Raw genomic sequence first — 27,775 nt, 5'->3', positions numbered from 1 at the left:
TTTTCAACCTGCATTTGGAACCATTCATCATTTTGCTGGCGACTAGCATATTTATGACAAATGACATCATTTGTCACACTCAGCCATATGGAAGACCAATGCTAGATTGTAAACCTGTTTCTGCTCAGTTTCTCCATTCGGCAGAAAAATGCCATAGTTTAAACAGTGAACAGTTTGTTTAAATATTAAGCAGTCATGGTCTTTTAAAAAATTTCCTCCACTCTCAGTAAGAATATGGTTTTATTGTGCCAACATCCCTGGCCAAACCAAACAATCCAATGCCATGAACATTTACTGAAGGACTGCTCTGTACCAGACACTGTCTGTTGGCGTATGAACTGAATGGAACGATTTCAGAAGAGGTGAAAGAGGTGACAACGTCTGGGTCGATGGCTATGTAGGAGGATGCTTCAATGGTGATGAGGTAAAAGGACAGGGGCAGAGTTGGCCAAGTGTTTAGGGGCCTCTGAATGAAAAGCATGGAGAGCTGTTGCAGTGTGCCTGTTATTAAACCACGGTTTGGTACCTGAAAGACACCCTCAGCCAGTGGGATCCACTGGGCTGGGTAGGAAAAAAAAAGAGGCAGCCAATCTTTCCTGAGAATTTGGCTGCTGCTGCCACTCATTGCTACTAGTACAGTAACAGTTCCTCTTTGACCTAAAAGCCAGCATGCGGACTCAGCTTCCTGATCACAGGAAGAGGAAAGTGGTCAGTGCTACTGGGGCAGCAGCTCCCTCAGTGGGTGTGGAATTGGGAGGGAGAGATGGGACACTGTCTCTGCCAGCGTCCCATCTGCTCCAGAGAAAGCCACTGCAGAGTCTGCTGCTAATGACTGCGAATCCAGTGGAAAATCTGAGACCTAAGCAAGGATTGCCAGTTACTGAAAAATAATCCATTAGACTGGGATCATAGGGGAAAATCTGAAGAGCAGACTTTTCACCCAACCTGTCCCCTTGCTGCTAGTGAGGGCTTTAGCTGAATTTTTACAACTGCTAGAGAGCAGTCTGCTATTTAAACGACTGCTTAAATGTCAATCATCTTCTTCTGTGTGCCTTGGCCTGAGAACCATGGGAAACAAGATAAGCACTGCTCTGTAGGAAATGGGCCCCCTTTTGTCCTACAGAAAATGAGTAACTCCAGGATCCCCAATAGGTCGAGAGGACACTTAAAAGCACTGAACAACCTTATAGACTTGAAGAATTTGAACCCTGAGTAACCTCTTACTTTGAAAACCTTGTCTGGCTTCTCATGGTTATTAGGAGAGAGTCCAGAGGCCTCTTTCATGACCCACTTCCTACCTGGCCACCCTCCTCTTGCATTACTTTCCCTTATTCCCTGAATTCCAACATGCTGGGCTCTCTCAGTTGGTTGAATGTGCCAGGCTTCTTTCTGCCTCAGGACTTGAATAAAGGCTGTTCCCAGAGTGCAGGATGCTTCTCAAACACCCGGTCCCTTGCAAACTCTTTTTTGAATTCATCCTTCAAAATTCTTCTTAAAAGAAGTCACTTCCTTAAGGAAACCTTACCTGATAAACTCGTCAGAGGTCTCTCTCACATGCACTCAGGTCATAATGCATTTTTTTCCCATCCTAGCACTCACCAGAACTGCGATTAAATCATCAAACGTGACAAGTTTTTTTCTTTCTGATAATTCTGTTTCATGTTTGTTTTTCTACCAGCTGGAAGCTCAATGAGAGAGGAGACCTGTCATGTTCACCACGCTACCCGCAAAGCAATCTCTACTTGAACAATTCAGGGCTCTAGAAACACAGATGGTTCCAAAGAACCAGCCTGCTGCTCCACCAGCATCTCCGTTTCAGGAAATGGACCGACATCCACCTAGAAGCTCAAACCAGAAACCCGAGGGTCATCTTGGATTCCTCCCTGTCCTTCACACCATGTAGCAAATCCATCACCAAATCCTATCCGTTCTGTGTATTAATTGCCTCTCAAGTCTGATTCTCTCTCCCTATTTCTATCCTGTTAGTCCAAGCCACAGTCTCATAATATACACAATTGCAGCCACGTATTAACGGTGTTCTATCTCTCAAACTGCTTCCCTCCAAGCCACTGAGCCCACACTGGATTAAAGAATGATCTTTGGAAAGCCCAAACCTGATCATGTCACTCTGATGATCGTGTCACCCATTATCCTTGGATGACACTAAACTTCTGTATCCAGCCTGTAAACTTCTGTATCCCTACATCCTGGCCCCTCCAAATCCATCACCTGCCATGTCCCCTGATATCTCTGTGCTCCAACCACCATGACAGTTCTTAGGTTCCTTAAACTTACCATACTTTATTTCACCTCTTGAAGTGCTTGCTTTTGAGTCTCACTCAAATGTTACTTCCTCAGGGAAGCGTCCTCAAATCCTACGTGAGTTGCTTCCTTTACACGGAGTCACAGTAGCCTACCCTTCCACATTTTAACCTTTATCACTCTTGTAATTTCTTTTTTAAGAACTGTGTCCATGGAGACTGTGATCATCTTGACTGAATCCCCAGCGTCTGAGCCAGTTTTTGGGTCACACCGACTCTCAGTAAATATTGGTCAAATCAATGAGTAAATAGATTAATAAACATACGGAAGAGAGGCTGGAATAGTCCAATGATGGGAGTTAATCTGTACAGCAAATTGTTGTGGCTAAAACAGATCTAGATGGTGGAGGGTGTCCTCTATTTCTAAGCCAAAGACCCTTGCAAAACACTGTAAACTCTTCCAAGGAGGTAATCCTAGTACTCTAATCATAGCTCTTGACCACCTGCCTGCACAGACCAAAGATCAACATGCACTTGTTTTTTTGTAGACAGGAGAATCCATACCTGCTAGTTTAACACCTCACATGTTTTGTAAAAATGACCGACGGCCTTGGTCGTTTTTCTTCTTTTCCAAATGCGTTGGATTGGGACCTTTGAAAACAATGCTTTTCAAAAACAGGTCTCCAACACACCACAGGCAGAAAGAAATTTATGGCGTGATAGAGTCCAAATGGTATTCGGACTGAGGGCTCATTCCTAAGCCTGGGATTTCACTCTTCTGACAATGACTGAAGTTGTGATATTTAGTGATTTACTGGTTCCACAAGAGCTAGACTGGAAAAAAGTCACTAATCATAACCAACGACCACAAGCCATTTACGTTGGGTAGAGGGACCCTTTGGGTACATCACTTGTGATGAGAGAAAGAAAGCATTAAAATGAAGTATGTATATTACATTAGATCCTTTATGGCTAATGACCACATTGGGGCTAAGGCTTACAACTCAGAAGAATTGGCACATTCCTTAATTAGGGTTTTGTTTCCACTTTCAATATAGAAAATTAACAAAAAATTGTTTTGCCTGATTTAAGGTTCTTTTTGTTCATTACAGATAACACAGTGTAGTGGGAAGACTCTGGGCCTGGAAATAACTGACTTAAATTCCAATTCAGCTTCCTACCAGCCATATGGCTTTGGGCCACTTAGTGAACCTCTCTGAGTTCACTCTAAAGTGATGATACTAACACAGCCCCTTTCTTCCTTTGTCCATTCACAGTGCTCCCTATCTCTCGAGCTGGCCATAGCACCAAACACACTCAGTCTGCTTTTCTATTACCCCTGCTGAATAACCATCTTAAGATACAACATGTTGTCTTCTCACCCTCAGAGAGGGGATCATCCATGCACCTCAGCATTAGTATTAGCTCGGGCACTTCTAGGCAATGAGTTTCTGGGTCTGCCCGATGGCACACGTGATAATGCAAGCAGGGGAGTCATGGACCCTCTGGTTATACTCACAGGCCTGAACCGGGGTCCTGCTGGAGATAAGGCAGGGCTTTGGCGTTAGCAATGATCTCCTGAGGCAGAGATGACGGCTCCATCCGCTGGAACATGGGTGCGTTTTTCTGTGTAAAAAGTGGAAAGGAGGAAAAAGGAACTCAAATGACTGTGGGGGCAAAATACCATTTGAGTAAAACAGGAATATGACTGATACCCTGTTTGACTATCTGAACCTCTGCCCCACTGGGTTTCTAATCCCTTGATCCTAGGGAGGTTCCTGGACCCTGCAAAGCCTGACCTCTGCTTCTAAGCACTTGCAGGGCACTGTGCCCCAGGGATGCACAGGCCTGTCCCTTCAGGGGCCCACCCACCCACCACGCTGTCCTTGACCTTCACCTGTTCCTCCAGCTGCTGCCTCTGCTTCTTCATCTTGCTCTGTTTATAGTAGTCCATGATCATCATTGCTGCATAGATTTTGCCCACAGTCAGGTCGGAGGCTGAAGACACAAGTGTGGCATGGAGGGGAATAGGGAGAAGACGGTGGGGGGAGAGTCAGGACACCTAGGAAGCAGGTTTGCCCCTTCGGCCACCCACCCATCCAACATTTATTGAGGGTTCCATCTGTGCCAGGCACTGAGGCTACAGAGTGAATAGGTCCCCATGTCTAGCCTCAGGGAGCTTCCACGGCCACCCAGGGAGGGTGATGTTACCAATGATGTGCAACACATTGGTAAGCACCTCCCCACCCCCAGAATGGTCTAGGTTTCCATCTCTTAGTAACACCACCTTTTCCCCAACGGCTTGGAGGTTTGCTGAACTGTGTTATGTGGAAGGACAGAGCTATGTAGCCAAGAAGTTTCATCCACAACCACAGTGACGTATCTTAAGAAACTGTTTTCCAGTGTGGAGTTTCCTCAGAAAACTGAAACTATAACTACCATGTGATCTGTCAATCCTACTCCTGGGCATATATCCAGACAAAACTCTAATTCAAAAAGATACACACACCTCAGTGTTCGTAGCAGCACTATTCACAATAGCCAAGACATGGAAGCAACCTAAATGTCCATCAACAGATGAATGGATAAAGAAGCTGTGGTACATATATACAGTGGAATACTACTCAGCCATAAAAAAGAACAAAATAATGCCATTTGCAGCAACAAGGATGCAACTAGGGATTATCATACTAAGTGAAGTAAGTCAGAAAGAGAAAGACAAATAACATATGATGTCACTTATATGTGGACTCTAAAATATGGCACGAAATGGAAACAGACTCATGGACATAAAGAACAGACTTGTGGTTGCCAAGGGGGAGGGAGGGTGGAGGAGGGAAGGATTGGGAGTTTGGGGTTAGTAGATGCAAACTGTTACATATAGGATGGATAAACAACAAGGTTAGTATAGCACAGGGAACTATATTCAATATCCTGGGATAAACCATAATGGAAAAGAATATAAAAAAGAATATATTTATGTATATGATTGAGTCACTTTGCTATATAGCAGAAATTAACACAACACTGTAAATCAACTATACTTCAGTAAAAAAAAAAGAAACTGTTTTCAATTAATGACCAAAGGAACTTGAGAAGTGAGGGATTTTTGTTTCCTAAGAATAAAAGAGCACCCTTCCCTTATCTCTTTGATCGTTCTGTGTTCCCCCCAAAGGTGTGGTCTTGGAGTGCTGGGCCCACAGTGACAAGGATACCCTGGAGGAGACCCCACACCTTTGGGCATGGGCACAAGCAGATCTAACATCTTCTGGGACAGGTGAGGCCAGATGGCCAGGGTCTCCTTCTGTAGCTCTGAGTCTAGCTGCTGCCTGTCCGCACCACCTAGGGGAAGATAAATTTATTAATAGCAAAAACAGAACAGACACAGAAATAACAAGGACGGAGGGAGGAGGTGGGGCAGGAGCTGAGTCAGCATGGCACCTCATATTCTCAGAGGGGATCTTGGTACTTAGTGACAGTGGATCTTGCAATACTGGGTCTTTCTGCTGAAGAAGCAGAACACATTTTGGCTCCCATTTTCAGTGACTCAGGGATATCCTGTCACAGAGAGCTGAGGCCCTGGGACCAAGATCAGCCTCCTCATTCATTTGCAGAGGCTCCCAGCTGCTCAATATATCAGAAGGGGAAATGCAGAGAGCCACGAGCCAGCCTCCTCTGCCTTTATACGTGTATCAGTTCTTCCAGCGATCTGACTCCAGAGTCTGAGTGACCTGATTTTACAAAGGATTTGGGTCAGGCAAGAGCAGGAAGCTGGAGGCCCATCTGGAAGTAGTAAACCCTTTCTTTCCTAAACCACTGAATTAGAAATCAAGAGGAACAAGATACTGCCATGAAAGCACCTGCCGCAGAAGCCTTCCAAGTTGTTAAAGGCACCACATAAGGAAAAAAAAAAAAAAAAAGGAACTAAATTAAAACTCGTTTGTTCAATCAACAGATATTTCTAAAATGCCTACTATGTGCCAGACACCAAAGATCACATACTGTTGAAGTCAAAAGGAGGCTTAGTGATTATCAAACCATTCATTTCACCAAGAAGAAAGGGCAAATATTATAGTTATTGTAGCTCAGAGGTGAAACAGGGACCCTACTATTGGATCTCCAGGTCACTGCATCATCAGATGAATGAAAGGTCAAACATTTCCATCCTGCGCCACCCTGCGTGAGTTGTTTCAGAATCTTTTTCCTTCCTAAGCTTACTGACCTTTGGCGATTTTAATGTCCAGAGCTGTCCGGATCAGAGCCATAAGCGTGGAAGTGAAGTGGACAGTCATGTCCTCAGCCACTGGCATATTCATCAGGACTAACCTCTGTGTGAAAGAGAGAAAAGACACAGCAGGAGGAAAAAAATATATCGAGAGAAACCTTGATGAGAAGGGAGGAGAAGTGCAGAGGTCAAGTGCAGAGACAAAAAAGAAGGGCAAGGATTCCCCCGTCCCCTGTCCCAGTCCTGCCCTCTCCCTGCTTCTCACTTAAGGCTCATTGGCTGCTGTTTTGTTTTGCTTTGTTTATTTCTAGGGAATGATGCCAAATTCCAAGGGAAGAGGGACTAATCATTCTGTAGGACTCCTCCACAGTCCTAAGAATGTCTTTAATAGGGATTCCTAAAAGCAGTGGCTCAGGGAAAGGAGTCAGCTCTGTGAGGTGACCCCATTCCCTGTTTCAGGGCTGCTCTACAATTCCACTTGTCCCATGAATACCCCCAAAACTCACATGGGGGAGATTTTGCTTTGCTTATCTGACTTGAAAGATGCATCCTGATGCCCCCTTTTTGAGTCTTTAAAGGATGAAATTTGCCAGCACATGGTTGAACATGCAGAAGTCCAGCTTATCCAAAAGCTGAAGTGGAGCAGAATGGAAAAGTGGGAGAGTGCAAACAAGGTCTAGGGGAAGAGGGCTGGGGAGAGCAGAGAAGAGAAGGGTGACCAAGGCAGGAGCAGAGTGGGCAGGCCTTGTTCCCCTCACCTAAAGGAAGGGGATCAAACTGAAATGGCCAAATCCACTTTCCAGAGAGTATCTTGCTTTTGGAATTAACTTTTCCTCCAATCCCCACATCCCTTCTCCCACTGAGCTTCACCCCAGAAATTCAAAGAACTTAGGGCCACATTCCACCACCTGGTACCATTAGATGTGGAATCATGAGCAAAAAGGATGCCAGCCCCTAAGCTGCAAAGGAGGAGCCATGTAGTGGGGTGGATAAGGGTCCCTAATGGGCCCCCCCCCCAATTCCAATGAGATGCTCTCTGGAGCTTTAAACTTGGAGGTAGCAGCAGGAGAAGGTCCTCCAACAGAACCACCAGCCTAGCAGGAAGGCAAGTGTTTCTTCCCAAGACAGGGTTTCTAAAACTCCACTGGAACATCTTGCTTAATGTGATGTCACAAACACGGTGTCTTGGAGTGTAAGGCCAGTTTCTTGTTTGTATCTGACTTCCATCTCTCTCCCACTTCTTTAGGCTTCTAGAGAAGTGGAGACATTGCTAGGTTGTATTCCTAGGTGAATGAAAGAGCTCCAGAGTTCTGGGTCAGTCTGAACAGCAATGGGGAATTAACAGTAACTATTATTCATTGTGGAGAACAAGTTCAGGCCCCAAGGCTCTGAGCATGCCAATGGCAGTTGACTCCCAATGTACAATGCTGTCCTAAGCAAGCTGAGGGGAAGCCACCCATAGCTCAGTCATGCCGAGAAGGCAAATCTAATGCTGAATGCAACTTGTGTCCATCATTACCCTTTCCTTTGAATTGCCAGGAAAAATGGGTAGCTGGGCTAATGGGGAAGGGAGCTGCATCCTTCATCATATATCATGGGATGGAGGTGGTTGTTCCTCTTTCTTTTCTGGTACCTAGAAGGAACCATGCCATCATTCCTCCCTACGTCATGGAGGAAGAAATTTGTTAAGAGTTTTCCTCTCTCCTAAAAATTTCTTCTTGAACCATGTTTAGAGGAATTTCTGCATTATTTCCTTAGCTTATCTGATTGAAGATTTTTTAAAAATAAGCTCTGATAGCTGTCTTGCTGTAGGCTTTCTTCTTGCCCATATATGCTATTCCACAGCCCACCACTCTGCCTTCTCTAGAAGGAAACATGCTACTTAACACTTCCTTTCTAGTAACCCACTCAAAAGGAGCCACACACTTGTAGCAACAGAATAACATTAAAAAAAGAAAACCAGGTCGAATAGTCTTACACACCACCTTGTGTATCGATTCAGGACTTCATCCTTCTGTGAAGCTTCATGACCTTTTCATCTCATCATTCCTTTTTTCCTTGGTTCCCTCCTCTCCCTCCCCAGCCCGGCTTCCTCCCCACGTTCTGACCTCCCCACAGCTGGCGCCCATTTCCTGCTGGCCACTAGCCCAGAACAAAGGAAGAGGTGGTCTACCTTATATGCCACCTTGGAGGGACATCTCTTGCCGAGGCCTAGCGGTGGTGACATGAGAGTCAGCATTTCATACATCTCAGTGTAATGGATGCGGCCACTGCTCATGGCGGGGTGGTGAGTGGGGATGGGGGGGGTGGCAGGGCAAGGATGCAGACAGGGAGGAGAGGAGAACAGGCATTCCCGGGGAGCCAAAACACACAAACAAAAGAGTACAGAAAACAGGAGAAGAAAAACGAAACAAAATGGACAAACAGGAAAAGAACAGGAAACCCGTTAATCAAGGCAAGTCGTACACGTGTCTCCATCCTGGTGCGGATTTATAGCACACCCAACACAGACCCGGGAACGTGGCAGCAACCTTTGGTCTCTCTGCGCGGCTGTCACAGGGACCAGTTGTCTCCTCCAGGATGAGCATCACCCTACCTCTCTGTTCACCCATCCATCCCGCATACAACACAAGCTTGTCTTCAATTCCCAGGGCTGTGTGAGAGTGGTATAAACCAGATAGACGGTGTTCCAGCCGTGGGTTAGGATTTCTGGCCCCGGCTGGGGACGGGGGTGCTGGCCTGGAAGTCAGGCCTCTGTCCTGCTCTGAACCCGCAGGCGGAGCATCGTGTATCCCCCTCTGTGGTGTGAGTGCAGCAGGAGACGGCGGCTTGCGCTACGGCTGCTGCTCAGAGTCGGCCCGTTGCTTCCACCTGGCTCTGGTGGCAAGAGTGCTCTTTGTGCCCCGGCATGCCCCGGGGGCGACGGCATGCTGGGCACAGAAGAAACAAAACCAGGAGGAGGAAGAGCATCTCGCATGCCATGCTGCCCTCCCCGGCTCTCCCACATGCGGCTGCAGGTTTCACCAGGGTGGAGTTTAAAGAGTCTCTGCAGAGGCAGCTGTTCGGCCTCCTGAGTATGGGAATCACTTGTCACCAGCCCAGGCCAGCTCCTTCCCATCGCCCAGCCTGGCATCTTCCTGGGCCTAAGTCCTCTTCCAGCTGCCAGACTGTGCTACGCCCCCGGGAGCCCGCGCTTCCCTCCTGTAACACCAGGAGAGACTTCCTTATCTAGTGGGCTTGGCCTTGGACAGGGGCTGGGTGGAGAGGGAGGTCCTGTGTGCCCCTGAACAACGTCCTTGGTCTCACCAACAAACAGTGACTCGGCAGTTACGACAGAGCCCTTGGTGCCTCCAACAATACGTGGCAGGACCCTCAGGCAAGAAATCTGCTCCGAGCCCTCCGTCCTCTGCTGAGACCTTCCCAGACCCTCTGAGCTAGTAAATTCTCCCACCGACTCTATCCTCTTTGCCTTCTTGACTTATCCTCCCCTCCTGTCCTCATTTTAAAATTATTTCTCACCCCCCTTTTGTCCTACAGCTTTTATAATCGCTTGTGGCCAAACTATCCAGAGCTGGGCAGAGGTAGGCATGGCTAGAATCACACTTTTCTACACCGTATATGGGATGGTGCTACTAGTTTGCTAAAAGGAGGCTCTCTGTCTCCAGGGAAATGAAACCAGAACTCCTTGCTGGATTCAAAAGATTTCTGCATTCTCTGGAGGAGGGAGAGGTCCTTGTGGTTAAATCCACAGATTAAGGTGGAGTGAGGAAGAGAGAGAGAAGAATGTGTGTGTTATACGTGCACGAATGAGTGTGTGCATGTGAAGAAAACAGAGGTCAAAGCAGCCTCCGTTATTAAGTCCTTAACTCTTTTTTTATCCGCCTTCCCCCCAAAACGTGCCCTTCTTCCTTGTGTAACAGCTGCTGGTTCTGGGAGGGTTTGGACCTCTTTAAACTCAAAGGAAAGCAACATGAAGGTTCCCTCATGTGGCGCAGTGGTGGTGGAGCAGAACGGAGAGGAGGGGGGTTGGAGGCTGCACCCCGCCGCCGGTCACGGTCATGGTCATGGTCACAGCTGGGGACCGGAGGCAAACCTTGCAAGCCACCCTGTAGGGGCAGTTCTCTCCCAGGCCCAGAGGTGGCGAGATCACCCGCACTAATTTGTACATATCCTTATACGGGATCCTGCCGCTGTAAAGGAAGCAGAGGTGGGTTAATAGGACACTCAGAGAAGGGTAGGAGAGAAATGACAGCCTAGCCATGAAGGGGATGGCTGGAAGAGGAAGGGCGGCTTCTTTCCTTGGGCCTGGCAAAGCCAGATTAGGAGAGACTGAGGACGAAAAGCATCAGAGAACCACCACCTTGCAAACAGCATGGTAAGTATCAGAGAACCATCACTGCAAAATGCACTGCCTCGAATTTTCTAAGGAATCAGAGCTCATTCAATGCCTAGTGGCCACGAGCACCCAGAGATATCTGTTGGGCCTATACCTGGCCAGATGCAGAAAACGGAGCCTGGTTCCAGCTAGGCCTCTGAGAACGAAGCCCACCAATTCACAAATACCTCTGACTGCCACCAACAGCGGACACCAGGCTTCCGTGAAGCAGACTGCAGAACCCTTTGCTTTTCGCAGACACTGATTACAGTCAGTTACTCAGACCCGCTTGTCAGGGCAGTGGGAAAGTCAGCCTCCTTCTACAGACTGCGAGAAAGAAATTTCCCGTTAGGCTAATTAGCAAGGAGCACCGTTGGCATGAGGGAATTTGCAAAGGGCTTTGCTTCTCTTTGTGGCAGATTTTTCCCCGAGTTCTGCTTGGGCAAACTCTTCTCAATTTGGCTGGAGCCTGCCGGGATCTGTGCTCAGAAAGCAGCCTGCAAGGGAGCTGAAATGCTCTCCTGCCAGCCCTGCTCCTGCAACCCAGCCCACAGGCAGCTTGGTCAGATCCAGTCAGAATTCCAGGAACACTGTGACCTATCTTATCACTCCCCTTTCACAGAGCCTGCTAGAGAATTCTGATTTCCTGTGTAAAGGGCAGACTCAACAGTTGATTCATTTTCAGTGGCTAAAGCATCTGCTCCCTCAGGGGCCAGAACAAGTCAGCAACGGCCAGGGATCTGAGGGTCTGGACACATCCTGGTACAGACCAGGGTTTCCACCGGAAATTATAAGCACACATTCTCCACCTCCAAGCATCCAATCCTCGCCAGTGATGTCGAGACTACAACTTTGCCCCAGTGTCACTCTTCCTAATCTTTTCTTGATTTTGCTGTTGATTCCTCCTCTTCTTCCAAATAGCAGCTCAGCCGTACTTCCAAGTCTCTTGACTCTTGAGGGGAGGTTCATTTTACTATGTGTTCTTTTGTTTCTTATTGTGGATGGGACGTGGGTGAGTTGGTCCTGCTGTCTACAGGCTGATGTGCTCTGCAACCTGTCTCCTTTTTGAAGACATTGGCTTACTTTATCTTGGTTTGTTTCCCCTCTCATCTCATAGAGAAGGTCAGTAAAACTATAACCAGGACAAGTTACGCTGTGAATTTCAAAGTAGACACAAGAGGTTCTCCTTGGTCTTTTTGCTCTTTCACAGCTCATGTGTCTGAGTCTCATGATTAGTTCTCGTGGAATTGTTCTTCCCAGCAGATGGAAGAACTGGGGAGCAGCATGTTTAATGCCCAAGGCACTTGGGTCCCAAAATAATGTGAACCCCAAAAAGCTGGGGTTTCTGAGAGCCAAGGGCTCCTGAGTGAGGCTAGGTGAGCAATGAACTCCTTTGCTAGCAGCTGCTTTCTCCTCTCTCAGGTGAGTGAAGAGGTCCCTTCTTGGTCTCCCGATCCCATGGCCATCCAGCTTTACAGACACCAATTTTTCGTATTTTCTTTCCCATGTGGTAATTAATTATAACAACAGTTACATACATGATTTAATATAATCTTCACAACCAGCCTTCAAGGTAGGTAGGATCATTACCACTATTATACAACAACTGTGGAAGCTCAGAGTGGTTGAGTGACTTGTCCAAGGCCACAGAGCTGACAAGATACAGGCCTGGCTGCATTCCTCTGTAACACAGTGCCCACTGCATTTAAGCAGCCTATCCTACTAGAAAGAAGGCCCAGAAAGTAAAAGCCATTGCTCAGCCATTGTAACAGAAATGGATTTAGAGAACTCTGTGCTAAGTCATTAATAATTACTGAGGGGAAGAGGAATTCTGATTCATTATTTCAACATCTAAAGAAGTGACCCAAGTTCAACAAGCCTCATAGGAGGACAGATTTGGGAAGAGTCTTAGATTATGAAGTAGTTCCAGGTGGAAGCAACGTGGTCCATTCCCATGAAGGATGGAATTTCTTGTAGTATTTTCAGAGGGGGACCAGAATGGATAGATTGGCGAGATAAGATCCTAAAACTAAGATGACTTCGGACAGAAAAGTTCCCATGGAGTGAGTGCTCACAGCACTCTTACCCTGTCTTCAACTGTGAGGACCAAAAGGCTGCCTTTGAACTCTAAATCAGGGATTAGCAAACTTTTTAAGTAAAGGGTCAGATAATAAATATTTTTGAATTTGAGGGCCATGCTGTCTTTGTCACAATATGCAGCTCTGCCTTGTAGTGTGAAAGCAGCCAGAGACAGTACATAAATGAGCATGGCTGTGCTCCAATAAAACTTTATTTGCAAAAATAGACAGTGAGCCACATTTAGCCCATGGGTTATAGTTTGCCAGCCTCTGCTTTAAAGTCCAGAAGGCACAATATCACTTGAGAACTATCAGAAAGTGAAAAAGACCTAGGGAGGTCATCCCCGCAAATTCCTGCCATTTAACTCAGTTCCATGCAATAAAAATCCACAAGTATTTAAGCAGTCAGTTAGAAGAATAACCTGCTTGCTTTTTTATATAATTTCAGAGTTATCTGAAACTGTACCTTTTGAGAGGGATGAGGGAGAGAAAAGACTAATGTCATTGACCATGGTGGCCAGATGTCCAGCTGGCCCCAAAAACCCTTGTCAACCCCCCTGGTGACTCAGAGGAGTCCACTAACCATTTTGGAAGCTCCTCTAGGGACTGACTCAAACACTCTGAGGTGCAGACTGTGTACTGAGATAGGCAAAGAAAGGGAAAAGCCTGTCACAGAAGGAAAGAGAGGGGAAAGGAAGATAAAGAAGCTAAGTGGTCCATAACTGGCTTGATGCCAGAGCCAGTCTGAGGACCTGGCCTCTTCCACGGGCCACAACCAAGAGGAATCTCCTCTCCTTCTCTAACAGGCAAGCATGGGTGGCTCCAATTCCAACCTCTTCCTTGAGAACTCCAGAGGCCCTTGATATGGGCCTCACGGGGGGCGCCGAGAGGCCTACGCACCATGCCGCTCTGTCATACTCTGCCCAGACACGGACAAACTCGTCCAGGTGGTGAGGCCCCAGGATGGATGAGTCCCGAGTCAGGTACTCAAAGTTGTCCATGATGACGGCCACGAACAGGTTGAGCATCTGGAGGGCAAGGGGGAGAAGAGGAGTTAGGAGAAACCCAAAGCAGAAAAACAGGCTTCAAGGCAAATAAAGAATTCAGAAGTTTGTAAGGCTGAAGCTCCTAACCAAAGCACTGTTGATCCTGATGAAGGCAACGCAGCATTTTCACGACTGAACTACACGTGTCATTCTGCGTGCATTATGGTTTCACTTTCCTACGCCACTTTATATTTGCAAAGTACTCCTCAGTCGCTTTTGTTATCTATTAAATTTCTTTCATTGTTAGTGCAGCAGCAGAGGGAGTAGCAGCAGCAACACGTTCTCAAAGGCTAGAGGAAGTCAAGGCCCGACACCAAGCCCCCCTTCCAGCCTCCCTCCCCAGCCCTTGCTCCCCAAAGCGGCCAGTGAGAGAACTGGTGGGATGCCTTAGAGCGGATGAAGGGCTCACTGTGCGACAACTTGAAGCTGTTCACGGCTCTTAAGTGCTTCCAAGACCCTGTTCTCCCGCATATTTGTTCAACAACGTTTACTGTGCACCTACTATGTTCCAGACAGAGCTCCAGGTGCTGGGGGTGGGAGTTAAGAAAGGTCTGGTCCGAGATACATTTCCATAACTAGCTCGTTGCTTAAGGCACAGCAGGCGTTCACTAGATGTTGTTACTTGAATATTCTTAAAGACATTTAGTATTTAGCAGAGACTGTGATGTGTTGGAAACATACAAATGTTACATATTTCTTTAAGAGCCATGAAAGAAGCATGTACAGCAGGGACAAAAAGGAGTATGGGTTCGAATTTCATATAATTTTCATGTCATGAAATATTATTCATCTTTTGATTTTTTTTCTCAACTATTGAAAAATGTAAAAATCATTACTAGCTCATGGGCCATAGAAAAACAAGTGGTAAACTGGATTTGGCTTGTGGGCTATAGCTTGTGGAGCTCTATATAATCTTATCCAGATTATACAGGAAGCAACAGGAACCCCTAAAGGGGTTTAAACTAGGAGAGAGACCGAGGGCTATATACACTCAGAAAGAACACTTGGTCGCAATGTGGAAGGTGTGGAAGGTGGGCAGGAGACCAGGGGGAGAGTTTTGCGATGCTCCTGAACCAAGCCAGTGCCAGGACAGCAGCCTGGATAGAGGGTTTAAGGAGGTGGACTCAACAGGCCTCAACCACAGTGAACAGCACTTCTTTGTTGTTTCTTGGCCGCCCAGCACCCATATACTGTACTTCTGGTCTCCTGGGGACACACCCCTTACCTATTCCCAGTTAATATGGTTTAGTGGGGCACCACCATGACCCAGGCCTCAACCAGCCATTGAATCCCATCCCCCTGGGCTACAGTGACTGGTGAGCCAATCAAGGCCAAGAAAATGGCATTGAATCTTCTGAGCAAGAGACTTGTTCTTCCTTGCTGGCCTTGAATATGTGGGAAGTGAGGTATACAGGTGCTGCTACAGCCGTCTTGGAGCCAAGGACTGGAGGTGTTGGAGAAAAGAGCTCACATGCAGAAGCCTGAGGAAGAGATCTGTCAATAAAGACGGAAACCTCGTCCTGGGGATGTCATCTGAGCCCCAGATCAAGCTTGCTTAAGCCTGTCCTGCCAGACTCTTCATTTATACGAGCCGATAAAATCCCTTTTTGCTTAGGTCGGATGCAGCTGGACTTTCTGCCACTTGCAAGTGAAAGAACCTTGCCTGACAGAGATGAATTGGCTGTGGAGGTGAGCGAATAGGAGCCTCTGCTGCTGATTCCCAGGTTAAGTGGCTGGGTGGGTGGAGGTGCCAGATATGCAGACAGGATACACAGGATAAAGAGAAAGTCTGCAGGATGGAGTTGCTGGGAGTCTTCTCTGCAACGGAGACTGCTGGCTGCATCCTAATAACCCGTCTCTTCTCTTCCTTCCTCCCTCCTCTCTCCCTTCCCTTCCTTCCTTCATTCTACTGCCTAGAATGGAAGTGGGTGCCTGGAATCCAGCCGTCCTCTTACCACGAGGCTGAGGGACACTCCTTGGAAGTGCGGGAGCAAAAAGAGGGACGGGGTCTGGGGCACCAGCCACCCTGTGGAGCCACCGTAACCAGACTCACTGCCTTCTTCCAGGCTTCACTAACATGCCAGGAAAATAAACATCCCTCTTGGTGAAGCTACTGTTATTTGAGGAGCTCCGCTTCAAGCAGCTGAACCTAATCCTAGCATGGACTTTTCTTTCTGTCACCGTGACTGGAGCCACAGTGAATTTATTCAATCACTGTCTGGGTTATAAAGGGGTTTCCATATACAATCATCCCTCAGTATCTGCTGGGAATTAGTTCCAGGACCTTCCCAGATACTAAAATGTGCAGATGCTCAAGTCCCTTATGTAAAATGGTATAGTACTGGGAATTCTCTTGTGGTCCAATGGTTAAGACTTGGCGCTTTCACTGCGGGAGCCCCGGTTCGATCCCTGGCTGGGGGGACTAAGATCCCACAAGCCATGCGGCGCAGCCAAAAAAAAAAAAAAATGGTGTAGTATTTGCATATAACCTATGCACATCCTCCTGCATACTTTAAATCATCTCTAGATTGCTTATAATTCCTAATACAATGTAAATGCTACGTAAATAGTTGCTGGTATGCCGCAAGTTCAAGTTTTGGATTTTGGAACTTTCTGGAATTTTTTTTTTTTTTAACATTTCCAATCTGAGGTTGGTTGAACTCACGGATGCAGAACCCGCAGATAGGGCCGACTGTATCCACACATTTTCTTTACACTCCTTTCCGGATACCTATTATTAATGTTAACAAAAACTATTTGTATTATTATTGCTTTACATTTGCATAGTCTTCTATAGCGTTGTGTGCGTATTCACACCTACCATACGTTTAATGCTTGCTCTAACCTTTTGTGAAGCAGGTTTAATTACCACCAGGCTTTCAAGGACATAAGTGCTTCCTATACACATCTGTGTTCTTTAGCTCCAAGCACATAGCCGGGCACATCCCAACACATCGGTAAATCTTTCTAGAGTGGTTGGCTTGAGTTGAGAAGCTGTGTGACTTGCCCAAGGTCACAGAGTCAGTGCAGGGCTGAGATTTGAAAGCAGATCATCTCATACTGAATATAGCCTCTATAAAAATAACATTCATGTGAATTATGCAGTAGCCTCCATCTCAAAATTCTAAAAGTACCTTCATAGTCGCTAATTAATTTTCCAGTTATATCTTTGGTTTCCTTTAAAATATTTATTAAACGCTTAAATGATGTAGGATAAAATGGAGATGTCTGCATGGCCTTCTATATGCTCCACTTCCCCCTATGATAAGCGCTGATACTCCTGTATGAGTTTCACCTTTCAGTTCTAGGTGACGGATGCACTGAAACTCACTGACGGCTTCACCCCAGTGTCTAGCTCAGTGTGAGCCTTTTAATGGCCACTCAATAAAAATGTGCCGAAAGTGCTGAATACAGGAATGAATAAACAAAAAAACTCCAATTTATACCATCATTCTAAATTTCCTTGCAGTTATTTTCATTATAGATTATACTTCCCTATTTCTAAGTAAGATAATATTTTCTGTTCTTTTTTCATCAAAAAACCTTTCACATCCGTGAGAAGGAACACATGTATCAGCTCACTATACCGATAATACTCTTATCAGCAAGTACTTTTTCTTCCCATTTTACAGAAGCCACAAATGGGAAGGTGCCTTGGCCAAGGCTAGAACAGCAACAACGCCAATGTGGGCTCCCCAAGTCTCCGGTCAGTTCAACCCCTGCTACATCGGCCTGCCCACCACCCTTACCAGTCCGTTTGTTAGCCACTTCCCCACACCCAACAGCTGGACACATGGCAAGTCCCCTTGGGATCACTTTAAAGAGGTAGAAATTCCTGGACACCAAACAATTCACTTTGGGATTCCCAGCCATGAAGCTGACCACTTTTAAGTGGCATTGCTTTAGTTTTAGATTTTTTCTGTAGCCGGTGGCATCAACAGTGAAGCCGAGCTGAGGGACACCAGGGTGGCCAGAAACGCCAGACTGACCCTTTCAGTGATCTGGTAGCACCTCGCCCGTTATTCTGTTTATCACCGCTTGTGTGATTGTGCAGGGTAGAGATTTCTGGATGCTGCCGTGCCGAGTCATGTTTTCTCCCAGAGAAAGAATTAAGAAGGCACCTAGGGCTTCTCACTATTTTATAGGTGGGTGTGTGCCACGTACATTACTCAGTATTTACTAATGCCCAAAGCAGTCATATCCTTTCATGTCTATCAAGCTGGCCAACTGTCACCAAACGTAGCGACATAAGAGAGAACCGCATCTATTACATTGTATATTGTCATCATCCTACTCTGATTAATGCTATCCCCTTACAGTTTCAAAGTACGTTTTCTCAAACAGTTCAAAGGTCTCCGAAAGAGAGAGAAAAGATTCTGAGCCTTGCTTGTGAGATAAAACACCAGAGATACAGAAGAGAAAGATTTACTCTGGGTCACAACTGATTCAACGTGACATTCAATACTCTATTCACTGAACCCTACCTACTCCCCGAATTAGCTCTTCTCACACAGTCCTCGCCTAGAAGCAGCAGAGATATCTCTCAGCCTTGGAAAGTCACCCACCCTGGCTTCCAAGAGCCTCCTTGAGGAGGACCTATTTCTCATCATGGGCTGGGGCTTGTGGTGGAACGTACACCGAGGGAAACCTCTCGCCTATTTATCAGAGGCGGGGACTTGGCCACATCTCAAGCCAAGATCACACTGCCGCTCACCAAGAAGGAACAGAAGAAGATGAAGGAGACGAAGTACACGTAGGCCAGGTCGGTGCCACAGCGCTCGCTCTCGCTCTGCCCCGATGGTGCGGTGGTGTCAGGCTCACAGCCCTTCTCCCCGAGGCACGACAGCATTATCTCCTGCCAGGCCTCGCCCGTGGCACTCCTGAGCCCAAAAGACAACTCGGTTAGTAGCAGCAGGTCTGCGTGTCCTAACCTCTCCTCAGCACTCTCCCCAACTCACCCATCTAGGCTCGTCTTACGCTCAGCCTCCTTCGAGTGCGATGGAGAGTGCCAGTGAGGTCTCTCTTGGGCTCTGCCACCTCACCCACTGCCTCTCCATCTTCTGTTGACAGTGGTAGAGAGGGCAGTGGGACTCTCTAAGACCCCACGTAAACCTGGTCATCCGTGGTTTCAGCCCTTAAATGGAATCTGGCCTGCAATCCATCCTCGCCTTCCCCCTCTCAAAGCCCTGGAGGACGTGCTGAAACTGCATTTTGCAAATCGACTACTGAGTCAAAGATGTGGAGGAAACGTTCTAAAGTCAAGTCATCGGAGCAGTTTTTCGGAGGTCCTGCCCTCACTTCTGCCCCCATCCCACTGTCTATCCTCATAGGAGCAGAGTGAGCAGAGACAAAGGGGAACGGGCGGAAGAGGCAGGCCGACTGTTTCTCTCTCGCAGGAGAGCTCCAGCCACCACAGTTACAGATCCAGGTACCTGAAGAGTAGCATGAGGGACCCAAAGAAACTCCGGAAGTTGTTGTGCCGGTTGATGTGACTCTCCTCATCTAATTTTATGTTTCCAAAGACCTGGATGAGAAAAACAACAGAAAGCCCTAAGCATTATTGAGTAGCGGGATGTGTCCAGCACAGGATAGTAGATGCACCTGCAGGCTTGGTGAATTCACATGCGTGGCTCCTCCCACTGGCCTAACCATGAAGCAGACAACTCAAAACCCAGGAAGGCTGGTAGACCCCATGTTCTTGGCCTGATATGTGGGAAGAGTTATATTCTCCAGTGAAGCAAGGAGGATGAATGCTTGCAAGGACCATAGAAGGCAAGATCTTTGAAAGCCATTCTGCTTAGATGTAGTTCCTCCCACACCTGATTTGGTCCTTTTATTTCTATGATACCTATTCACTATGGTACTCAAGCAGTCTGTCAAAGACATTACCCTATAATAGGCATGCAGGGAACGAGTTACCCCCCCCTCCTCCTGTCTCAGCTGGTAATGATGAGAACATTTGTATTTGCAGAAGATGTGATTTATCCCTTATAAAGGATAAACAGGCAGATGCTGCCCTGGAATTTGCAAGCAGTTTAAGTCAGAGAGGGGTATCTCTATCTTCCTTGGGTATGTTCCCATCCGGAGAGTCACATCTCAGAAGTGTGATACATTTATAACCCAGAGTCCATGAGAATGAACACACACCAAGTCCAGACCAATAGGATGAAGAAAGTCTGGAAAACTGGATACTTGGAAAAGGAAAAAGAAAATGGATTTGGGCAGATCTGGCTATAGAGTGAGTTTACTAATCTGCTATGGGTCGCTGGGCTTAGAATGAGGTCACTGTGCAACTTCATGTGAAAAAAAGAGGGAAAAGTCAGAGATCTTTATCTACAGTGAATAATGATGAGCTCTCAGACACAGTGCTGCCTGGAGCCAAGGTCGATCCCATGTCTCTCTAGATGGGAAGGGTGCCCTTACACGTGTACTTTCCTCTCCAGCCATGATTCAGATCTCAGGATCTACTCTCACGAGGCAATGTTTGTACAACCGAAGGCTTACAGGTCACTTTTCCGGCCTTTTGAGATTATTTTCAACCTGTATTTAACATGCTTCAGTTTACCTAATATGTGCTAAATGGAACACATTCCCCCCCCCCCACCCAACAGTGTCTAGAATGTGCAATTGAGGAACAGTCTCTGCTATTTTGCTCAAATAGCTCCCACTGACACCTGCTTGGGGAATTTGTTCTCAACGCTGATTTTCAAAACCTAAATACTACTTGCCTCTCAGGGAGAATGGAGGTGGCAAGCTAGGCAGTGCTGGGGAGGAAGGGAAGGAGGGAGATAAGGCTGAGGGCCCCCAGTCAGACAAATAGTAGCACTGAAAAAAATCCCACCCAAACAATCAAACCTAGTTCTGGATGCCCCAGGAGGAAACTGTCATATATCCTTGCCCATGTTCACATCCCCTTCTGTCTTTCTTTACACCCACTTAACTCAAAATCCATAATTTATCCCTGATTCATCACACACACACAACTTACAGTGTATTTCCTCCCTGTGACACTTCTGAAGCCATCATTAGTTGTCCTCTTTACGATATTCTCGAATATCTTACCCAATCGTGAACTAGCTGGAGGGCACACTGTGATTTTACAAAAGTTATGTGTGTAATAGTCAAGGAACTACTGTCAAGCCAATAATGTATATTTATTATGAAGGTGGTGTTTAAATTTTTCCAGCTTTTTAAAAAGCTTTTCACTTAGTCCTTGTCATTAACCCAGATCTCCTACATCAAAAGGAAAGGCTATGGAAGAGAAAGAAGGTTTGATGAGACCCATCAGAACACTTAATGAAAGTATAGGCTTAAATCTGTTTCACTTGGGATTACAGAACTTTAGAACTAGAAGGGACCTGTAAAGCTATCTATCCAACTCTTCTACTACACCAGTGTTGGGGTTAAGTCCCAGAGAGGTTCAGTGACTTGACCAAGTTTGCACAGCTGGTCAGTGGTGGAGCTGAGGCTGGAAGCCTGTAGCCCCAGGACTCCCCCAAATCCAGCAAGTTACTCTTTCCTTCCATCTTCAGATTTCTCTGCAAAGCTCTCTTCTTCTAAGAAGCCCTTGAAAGTTCAGAATAATGGTGCTTCTCACAGATACCTCCTATTGCTATTTATATCTTTCCAATGCTGGTCTACTTTCCGTTTGCTTTTCTGTTTGTATGGATCCCTCTGCTTTGTTATGACTGTATGAGACACAACCTTTCTAGTTACAAGCTAGGTGTCTGCTTTGTGCATGGTGTGGGGTCTCTGTCATGGGACAGGATGAAGATGGCCAGCTAAAGGTAAGTCACAGTGGGAATGGCATTCATGTCTTGGTGGAATGGAAATAGTGATCTTATTTTTTGGAAATAAGTCTAAGGGCAATAAATTATTACACATTGTGGTTACTGTAAATAACTCAATCTCACAACTGAAGAACTCCTATTTCCCACTAAAGGGTCAGAGAAATACTTGTGTTTGCTTGTTGGTGGGAGGAGAGACAGTGCAGAGAACTTGCAGTACAGTAGGAACATGGGCTGCAGAGCAGACAGAGCTGAGATTTAAACTCAGCTCTCCCACTTACTATCTGAGATCTTGAGTGTGTTACAAGTTACTTAACCACGCTAAGCAACAGTGGAGACAATGAAACCCACATATAAACATTTTCACATCACTCCTGAACACATCAGTCATGTATCTTGTGTGTGGTGTATGTGTGTGTGTGTGTGTGTAATATATATATTTGCGGGGAGAGAGAGAAAGTGAGGGAGAGAAAGGGAGGCAGGAGTGGGTAAGAATATCTATTTAGCACAGTGTCTGGAACACTCAGGAATTCAAGTGATGGTAAACGGTATTATCATCATCATCAGTAGTATTACTAACAGGTTAGTATTAGAGATGGTGTTATTCTAGTTTATTTTGCTGGAAGATGAAAAGGGGATAAGAATTATTTTAAGCATGGACCAAAAAAAAAAAAAAGAACCCTAATTTAATCAAGTTTCATTTGGCCGTTCAAGAACATTTTAATTCTAGAATCAAATATTTGAGAGTTTGGATGGACTTAATAGAAGTCATCAAGCCAATCTTCCACTTCAGCTGGGATTCAGCTTGCACCCACCTCTGACATCATCATTAAAGCTCTACCGAAATATCCTCCGTGAAGGAGAACTCATTACTTTTCAACCAAATCTCACATTTTTTGACACTTGACATTCTATTGTATTTTTGGAGAACAAAACTCTCCAGTAATGGGATCAGAAGATGAACAAAATTTGGAAGTGCAGGCAAGAGAGAGGAACAAAAAGAAGACACTTCAGAGAAGCGCTCGAAAGGGCTGCTGACATGGCAAGCCTGGGGGCTGCGTGCAGTGGCTCCAGATGGCAGCCGCCGTTGAGAAGGCAGCTGGCCGTTCAAAGGCAGCCAGACCACCTGAATGCAGAGACTCCCACTTGGCTGAGGTCCTACGCTGGGGTTTAGTCTCCAAATCTCCAAGTCAGAAAATCAGCCTCTCGGAGCCCAGCAGAGAACCTGTGTATCCAACTAGACAGGTGCATGGGATGTGCTGCTGGTTGTTTATGCTAGGAGTTCACCCACCACAAATGACAGCTGCCTTTGAAAGATCTTTTGGCCTCTTCTGCTCAGTGGGCTTCTGGTTACCTGCATAAGTACCCAGGGTGGGAACCTCATCTACTTCTCAATTCCGAAACTGGAAAGGATGTGGTAACCAAGGAGAACCATCCAGCGAGCTGCGTGGTCCTTTGACAGGCATCTGCTGGGATGTGGCCCTTGGGTTTCCTGAGGATTGGGCACACTGCCAGGAACTCTGAGCTGTTCCCAGTGGTGGGTCTTAGGGCATCAATCTCAGCCATTTGGGATGTAACTCGCATACATTTTGTGTCGCAGTCTGCAGAAGAACAACCACCTGACCTTCTTTTAGGTCTGGCTCAAATATGGGAGGGTCCTGAGATACGGATCATCACGAGCCTCACCCTATCCTTAGTCTCGGGGGGGAACCCCTCTGGCTAAGAACAGCGGTGTCATCTTCACTGGAGTCCAGCTGCTTATGAGGCAGCACCATGACCTGACAACCTCAGAGGAAGCCCCTGTATCAGACCACCCTGACCATCTGGGCAACCCGAGTGGGGAACCCTGCACATGTGAATTCCCAAGGTCATATTGCAACAAGATCTTGGGAGCGAGCCTCAGGGCAAGAAGGGATTCTTTAAAGGACCTCAATCCTGTAGGCTCAGGCTAGAAAGCCAGAGACAACCTGGGCAACAACTGTCCCCCACCAGAGCCCTGATGCACCCTCTCACCTGCATCCCAATGATGGCATAGATGAAGAAAAGCATGGCAATCAGAAGGCAGACGTAGGGGAGGGCCTGGAAGGAAAGCAGAGACACAACCATGAATTTAAAGGCAGGCAGCTCCAAGGTCAACAACCTGCAGCACGGACAGTACAGGAACTCTTGTCCTGAGACTGACTTAAACACAGGCCTGGGGCTCTCTATTCCCCGGGAATGTTCTATTTTGGGATTCCATACTTTTGCAGATGTCCACATCCTCTGACAGATATGTAAGCTGGTGGTCCCAGAGAGGCTTGTAATTTCCCCTCTGTCGAGAATATTCCCTGACCCACAAGTGTGTGGCCCATATCTCCAAGGGAGAGCTGGGAAAACTTCTTGGGATTGGGATTCATCCCACTCTGTATGCAGAATATTAATAACCTGGGCAGTTGTGATGCAAATTACACAGCAAGCATCTAGCTTTGGCTCCCAAATCCCTGTATTACCCTTCCCACCCCCTCGCTCAATGTGAGGTTCATAACGGAGCATTTGGAAGCAAAATGAAATGGCTGGGGTCTCAGTTGCTGGTCAGTTCCTAGCAGGCTCCTTCAAGCTCTGATGAAACATCTTTTTCCAATGTTTAAGAGTCCTGACCTTTCATTCTGTGTCACGCAAAATTCCAAAAAGGATTTCAAAGTGTGAGCCATCACAAAACCCTGCCATGAAGCCACATGGCACAAAATTCCATCCTGTGCAAGCTAACTGCCACTCTGGGATGACAACACTTTACTGATGGGGGTGAAAGGGCGAGTGGAAGAGACAGAAGGCAGGGAACTGCCCTTGGTGGCTGGGGGAGGATGGAGACATAGGGCAGTTTGGTTTGGAGGCCAGGGTGGGCATTATAATTCTGGGGTGATCTCAGTGCTGACATGGAAGCCCCTCTTCTTTACCACCCAGGAAGCCTCCCTGGCAGTTCGTGCAACTCCGAGTCTCCACTCTCTCTCGATTGTGTACAGCACAACTCCCCGGAGAGCAGTTGAAGGCTTTCAGACTGCATGAACCAGGCAGAGCTTATCAACAGAGCTAACTAAATGAAGAGCCCTGGGAGACTTTTACAACTTGAATAAAGAATAACATTAAAATGCAATAGAGGGGTTTCCCTGGTGGTGCAGTGGTTAAGAATCTGCCTGCCATTGCAGGGGACACGGGTTCAAGCTCTGGCCCAGGAAGATCCCACATGCCGCGTAGCAACTAAGCCCGTGTGCCACAACTACTGAGCCTGAGCTCTAGAGCCCGCAAGCCACAATTACTGAGCCCACGTGCCACAATTACTGAAGCCTGTGCGCCTAGAGCCCGTGCTCTGCAACAAGATAAGCCATGACAATGAGAAGGCCCGCTCACCGCAACTAGAGAAAGCCTGCACAGCAACGAAGACCCAACAGAGCCAAAAATAAATAAATAAATAAATTTATTTTAAAAAAAAATGCAATAGAGAGTTGGTGGGAGAATCCCTTCTCCAGTGGAGTGCTGATTCTCAAGATCTGTGAAGAGCGACTACATCCCAAGGGGGCATGTGAAGACACCATCTGCTGAAAGGAAAGAGTAGGGAGGCAGGTTTCTCTCCCAGCTTTGAGGAGAGGACCAAAGAGTCATCCTCATCTCTCTTCTTGTCATGTGGTAAATTCCAACACAAAATAAGGAAAAGAGAGAAGAACTGAGTAGGGGTCAGTGGTGGAGAACTGGGTGATGCTCAGGGTGGGGGGTGGGGAAGGTAGAGGCAGGGGCAACGCTGTTTACACGGTGTTACTTTCTGCCGTGTATGCGCAGAGGCAGCCTTTGTTAAACCAGCTTCAAGAAAACAACTTCTACACTGTGTCCCAGGGCTGCACCCATCCATCACAGTGTCACCTGGAGGCAGATTCAGCTGTCTTCACTGTTCTCTCTCTATTCACTGGAAAAAGCCAACCATTTGGTCATCAATTTTTGACATGCTTTTCTTTGCCCTCGATGGTATACACTTTTACAGAGAATCAGTGATCATGAGAATATGACAGGCTGACACATATTTCTTAAGAGACTCACTAACAACTGTAACTTGTTGCACAGGCCTCTATAAAAAGATTTTAAGACCATCTTGTGTTCCAAATTCTAAATCCAGATCCACCCGAGACTCAAATGGTAAATTCTTGCTAAGGTTTTCGATTTCTCCTCTGTCACTGAGCTTTGGAGAAATAGTTTTCATTGAGGTGACACCTCTGTGGGAGTCACAGCACAAAACAATTACTCTGAATACAATAAAAATGTCAAGGTTGCTCGTGGGACCCTAAGCATCCTTACAACTGGCCTCACATCTCAGATCCCCAGGACTTTGCTGAAGAAGTAAATCAGTAATGATGGTGTGGCGTGAAGTCCCTTTCAAGTGACAAGAAACCATGAATTCACTGACAAGCTTTCTTTAGCTCAATTTGTAATTAAAATGTACAAACAATTAAAATAAAGAAGGCAATTCAATAAATTCATGATTTTTCATCTTTGAATCAATTTCATCAAATATATTTTTAAAGTACATTCACTGAAAGACTCTTTTTTAAAGGAGGAAAATAGTAGGCTTTTGAGCAGCATTGATGTCCCCCAAAGCTGAAAAACAAACTAATTATATTTGCTAGAGCTTGAAGATATTGAAATATGTTTGGAAAACTTCTTTTACTGGAAGTCTCTTCCATTAAAGTGGATCTCAGGTATCAATTTTTAACTTGTTTATTACATATACATCTCTGTACGGCTCCATGAGATCATTCAAAAGAAGCTCACCATATTAACCTTGCCCAGATACCCTACTGGTTTGTGGGACGCAGAGGTGACCATTAGCGTGCCGTATATTCAGTGGTTCAGGAAATACACACTAATGATGACATGGGTGGGACTGGTATGAATCATCTTGTTATAAAACACAACTCAAGGAGTCCTTTGAAAAACCGTTCTGTGAAATAAATCCACGGACGAACCCCTGAAAAATGCAGAGGATATGTGACTACAGGTGGCTGGCTCTGTCCGTGGACGGGATTGCCCAGGGCATACTGAAATACCTTGGGAGGGAGCACACCTCATAAAACGAGCCCCCTGCCTCAGTGGACAGAGAAGGTAACTGAGTTACAAAGTTGGGGTGATTTTTTAGCATGAGATTCTAGTCAATTAGTCATAAGCTAATCGCTGCCTGGCCAAGTTGTGTTGTAACTAAGAACCGCTGTGTTTATCTAACGCTTCTGACAAACGCCCATCCCCAGAGGCGAGGGGACTTGTGGAATCATGCTGCGTTGCCCGGTGTGCTGTCTGATGTGACAGGGCCGCTGCAACCCTCAGAGGGGAGGAGCTTGTGCCCTTTACCTTAAAGGACTGCACGAAGGTCCAAAGTAAAATACGGATGGTGTATCCTTGACGCAGAAGCTTGATGAGGCGGGCGGCTCGGAAGAGCTTCAGAAAGCTCATATTGAAGCCACTGGTGTTCACCAGCTGGTGGATCAAAAGGAAATATATCATTAGTGACATTATGGTCATTTAGAACATCTAAGCACTGGTATTTGTGTGTTTATCTCTCATTCAGATCATAGAATGGAACATGGATGCTGTCTTTTGTTTTTAACCCCATTTCCAGCTGATGGGCCAGTGGGGACCATCTCTCACAGCCTCCCCAGGACTGCCCTCTAAGGAAGGCATGGAAGTACCACAGACGGATGCCCCGCATACAACTGACAAAACTGGCCTCCCCAGTCTTCTCTAATGGCCTCCCCAGTCTTCTCTACGTGGTCCTAACTCTGCACTTGGATGCCAGAGGGCAGACCTAACAATCTCTCTTGCACGTGATGGCCCTCCAATATTCAAAGACTTGTGATGAGCTCTCCAAGTCTTCCTTAGGGTGAACCATTTCAGGGTAAGAGTTCAGGTCTAACAACTCTGAGGGCGAAGACCCTGTGCCTCTTTTGTGTCTCCCAAAGAATCTAGCAGGACACTGTGTACACTTGG

General features: G+C 46.5%; 1 protein-coding gene across 1 annotated transcript in view; it reads right to left on the bottom strand.

Annotated features, from left to right (window-relative positions):
• Window positions 1-27,775, bottom strand: part of CACNA1E (calcium voltage-gated channel subunit alpha1 E) — a 370,252-nt gene that overhangs the window by 7,590 nt on the left and 334,887 nt on the right. The window contains exons 35-44 of the mRNA XM_059903912.1: window positions 27,140-27,265; window positions 23,786-23,851; window positions 19,418-19,509; window positions 18,700-18,865; window positions 13,840-13,967; window positions 8,660-8,756; window positions 6,484-6,589; window positions 5,496-5,603; window positions 4,159-4,259; window positions 3,781-3,887 (exon numbers count right to left, since the gene is read on the bottom strand). Coding sequence (XP_059759895.1) covers window positions 3,781-3,887; window positions 4,159-4,259; window positions 5,496-5,603; window positions 6,484-6,589; window positions 8,660-8,756; window positions 13,840-13,967; window positions 18,700-18,865; window positions 19,418-19,509; window positions 23,786-23,851; window positions 27,140-27,265 — 1,097 coding nt within the window. The remainder of the gene's footprint in view (window positions 1-3,780; window positions 3,888-4,158; window positions 4,260-5,495; window positions 5,604-6,483; window positions 6,590-8,659; window positions 8,757-13,839; window positions 13,968-18,699; window positions 18,866-19,417; window positions 19,510-23,785; window positions 23,852-27,139; window positions 27,266-27,775) is intronic.

Source organism: Balaenoptera ricei, chromosome 1 (genome assembly GCF_028023285.1).
Source record: "Balaenoptera ricei isolate mBalRic1 chromosome 1, mBalRic1.hap2, whole genome shotgun sequence".
Lineage (NCBI taxonomy): Eukaryota > Metazoa > Chordata > Mammalia > Artiodactyla > Balaenopteridae > Balaenoptera > Balaenoptera ricei.
The sequence above is the reverse complement of the archived record's forward strand: the minus strand, read 5'-3'. Positions and strand labels throughout refer to the sequence as shown.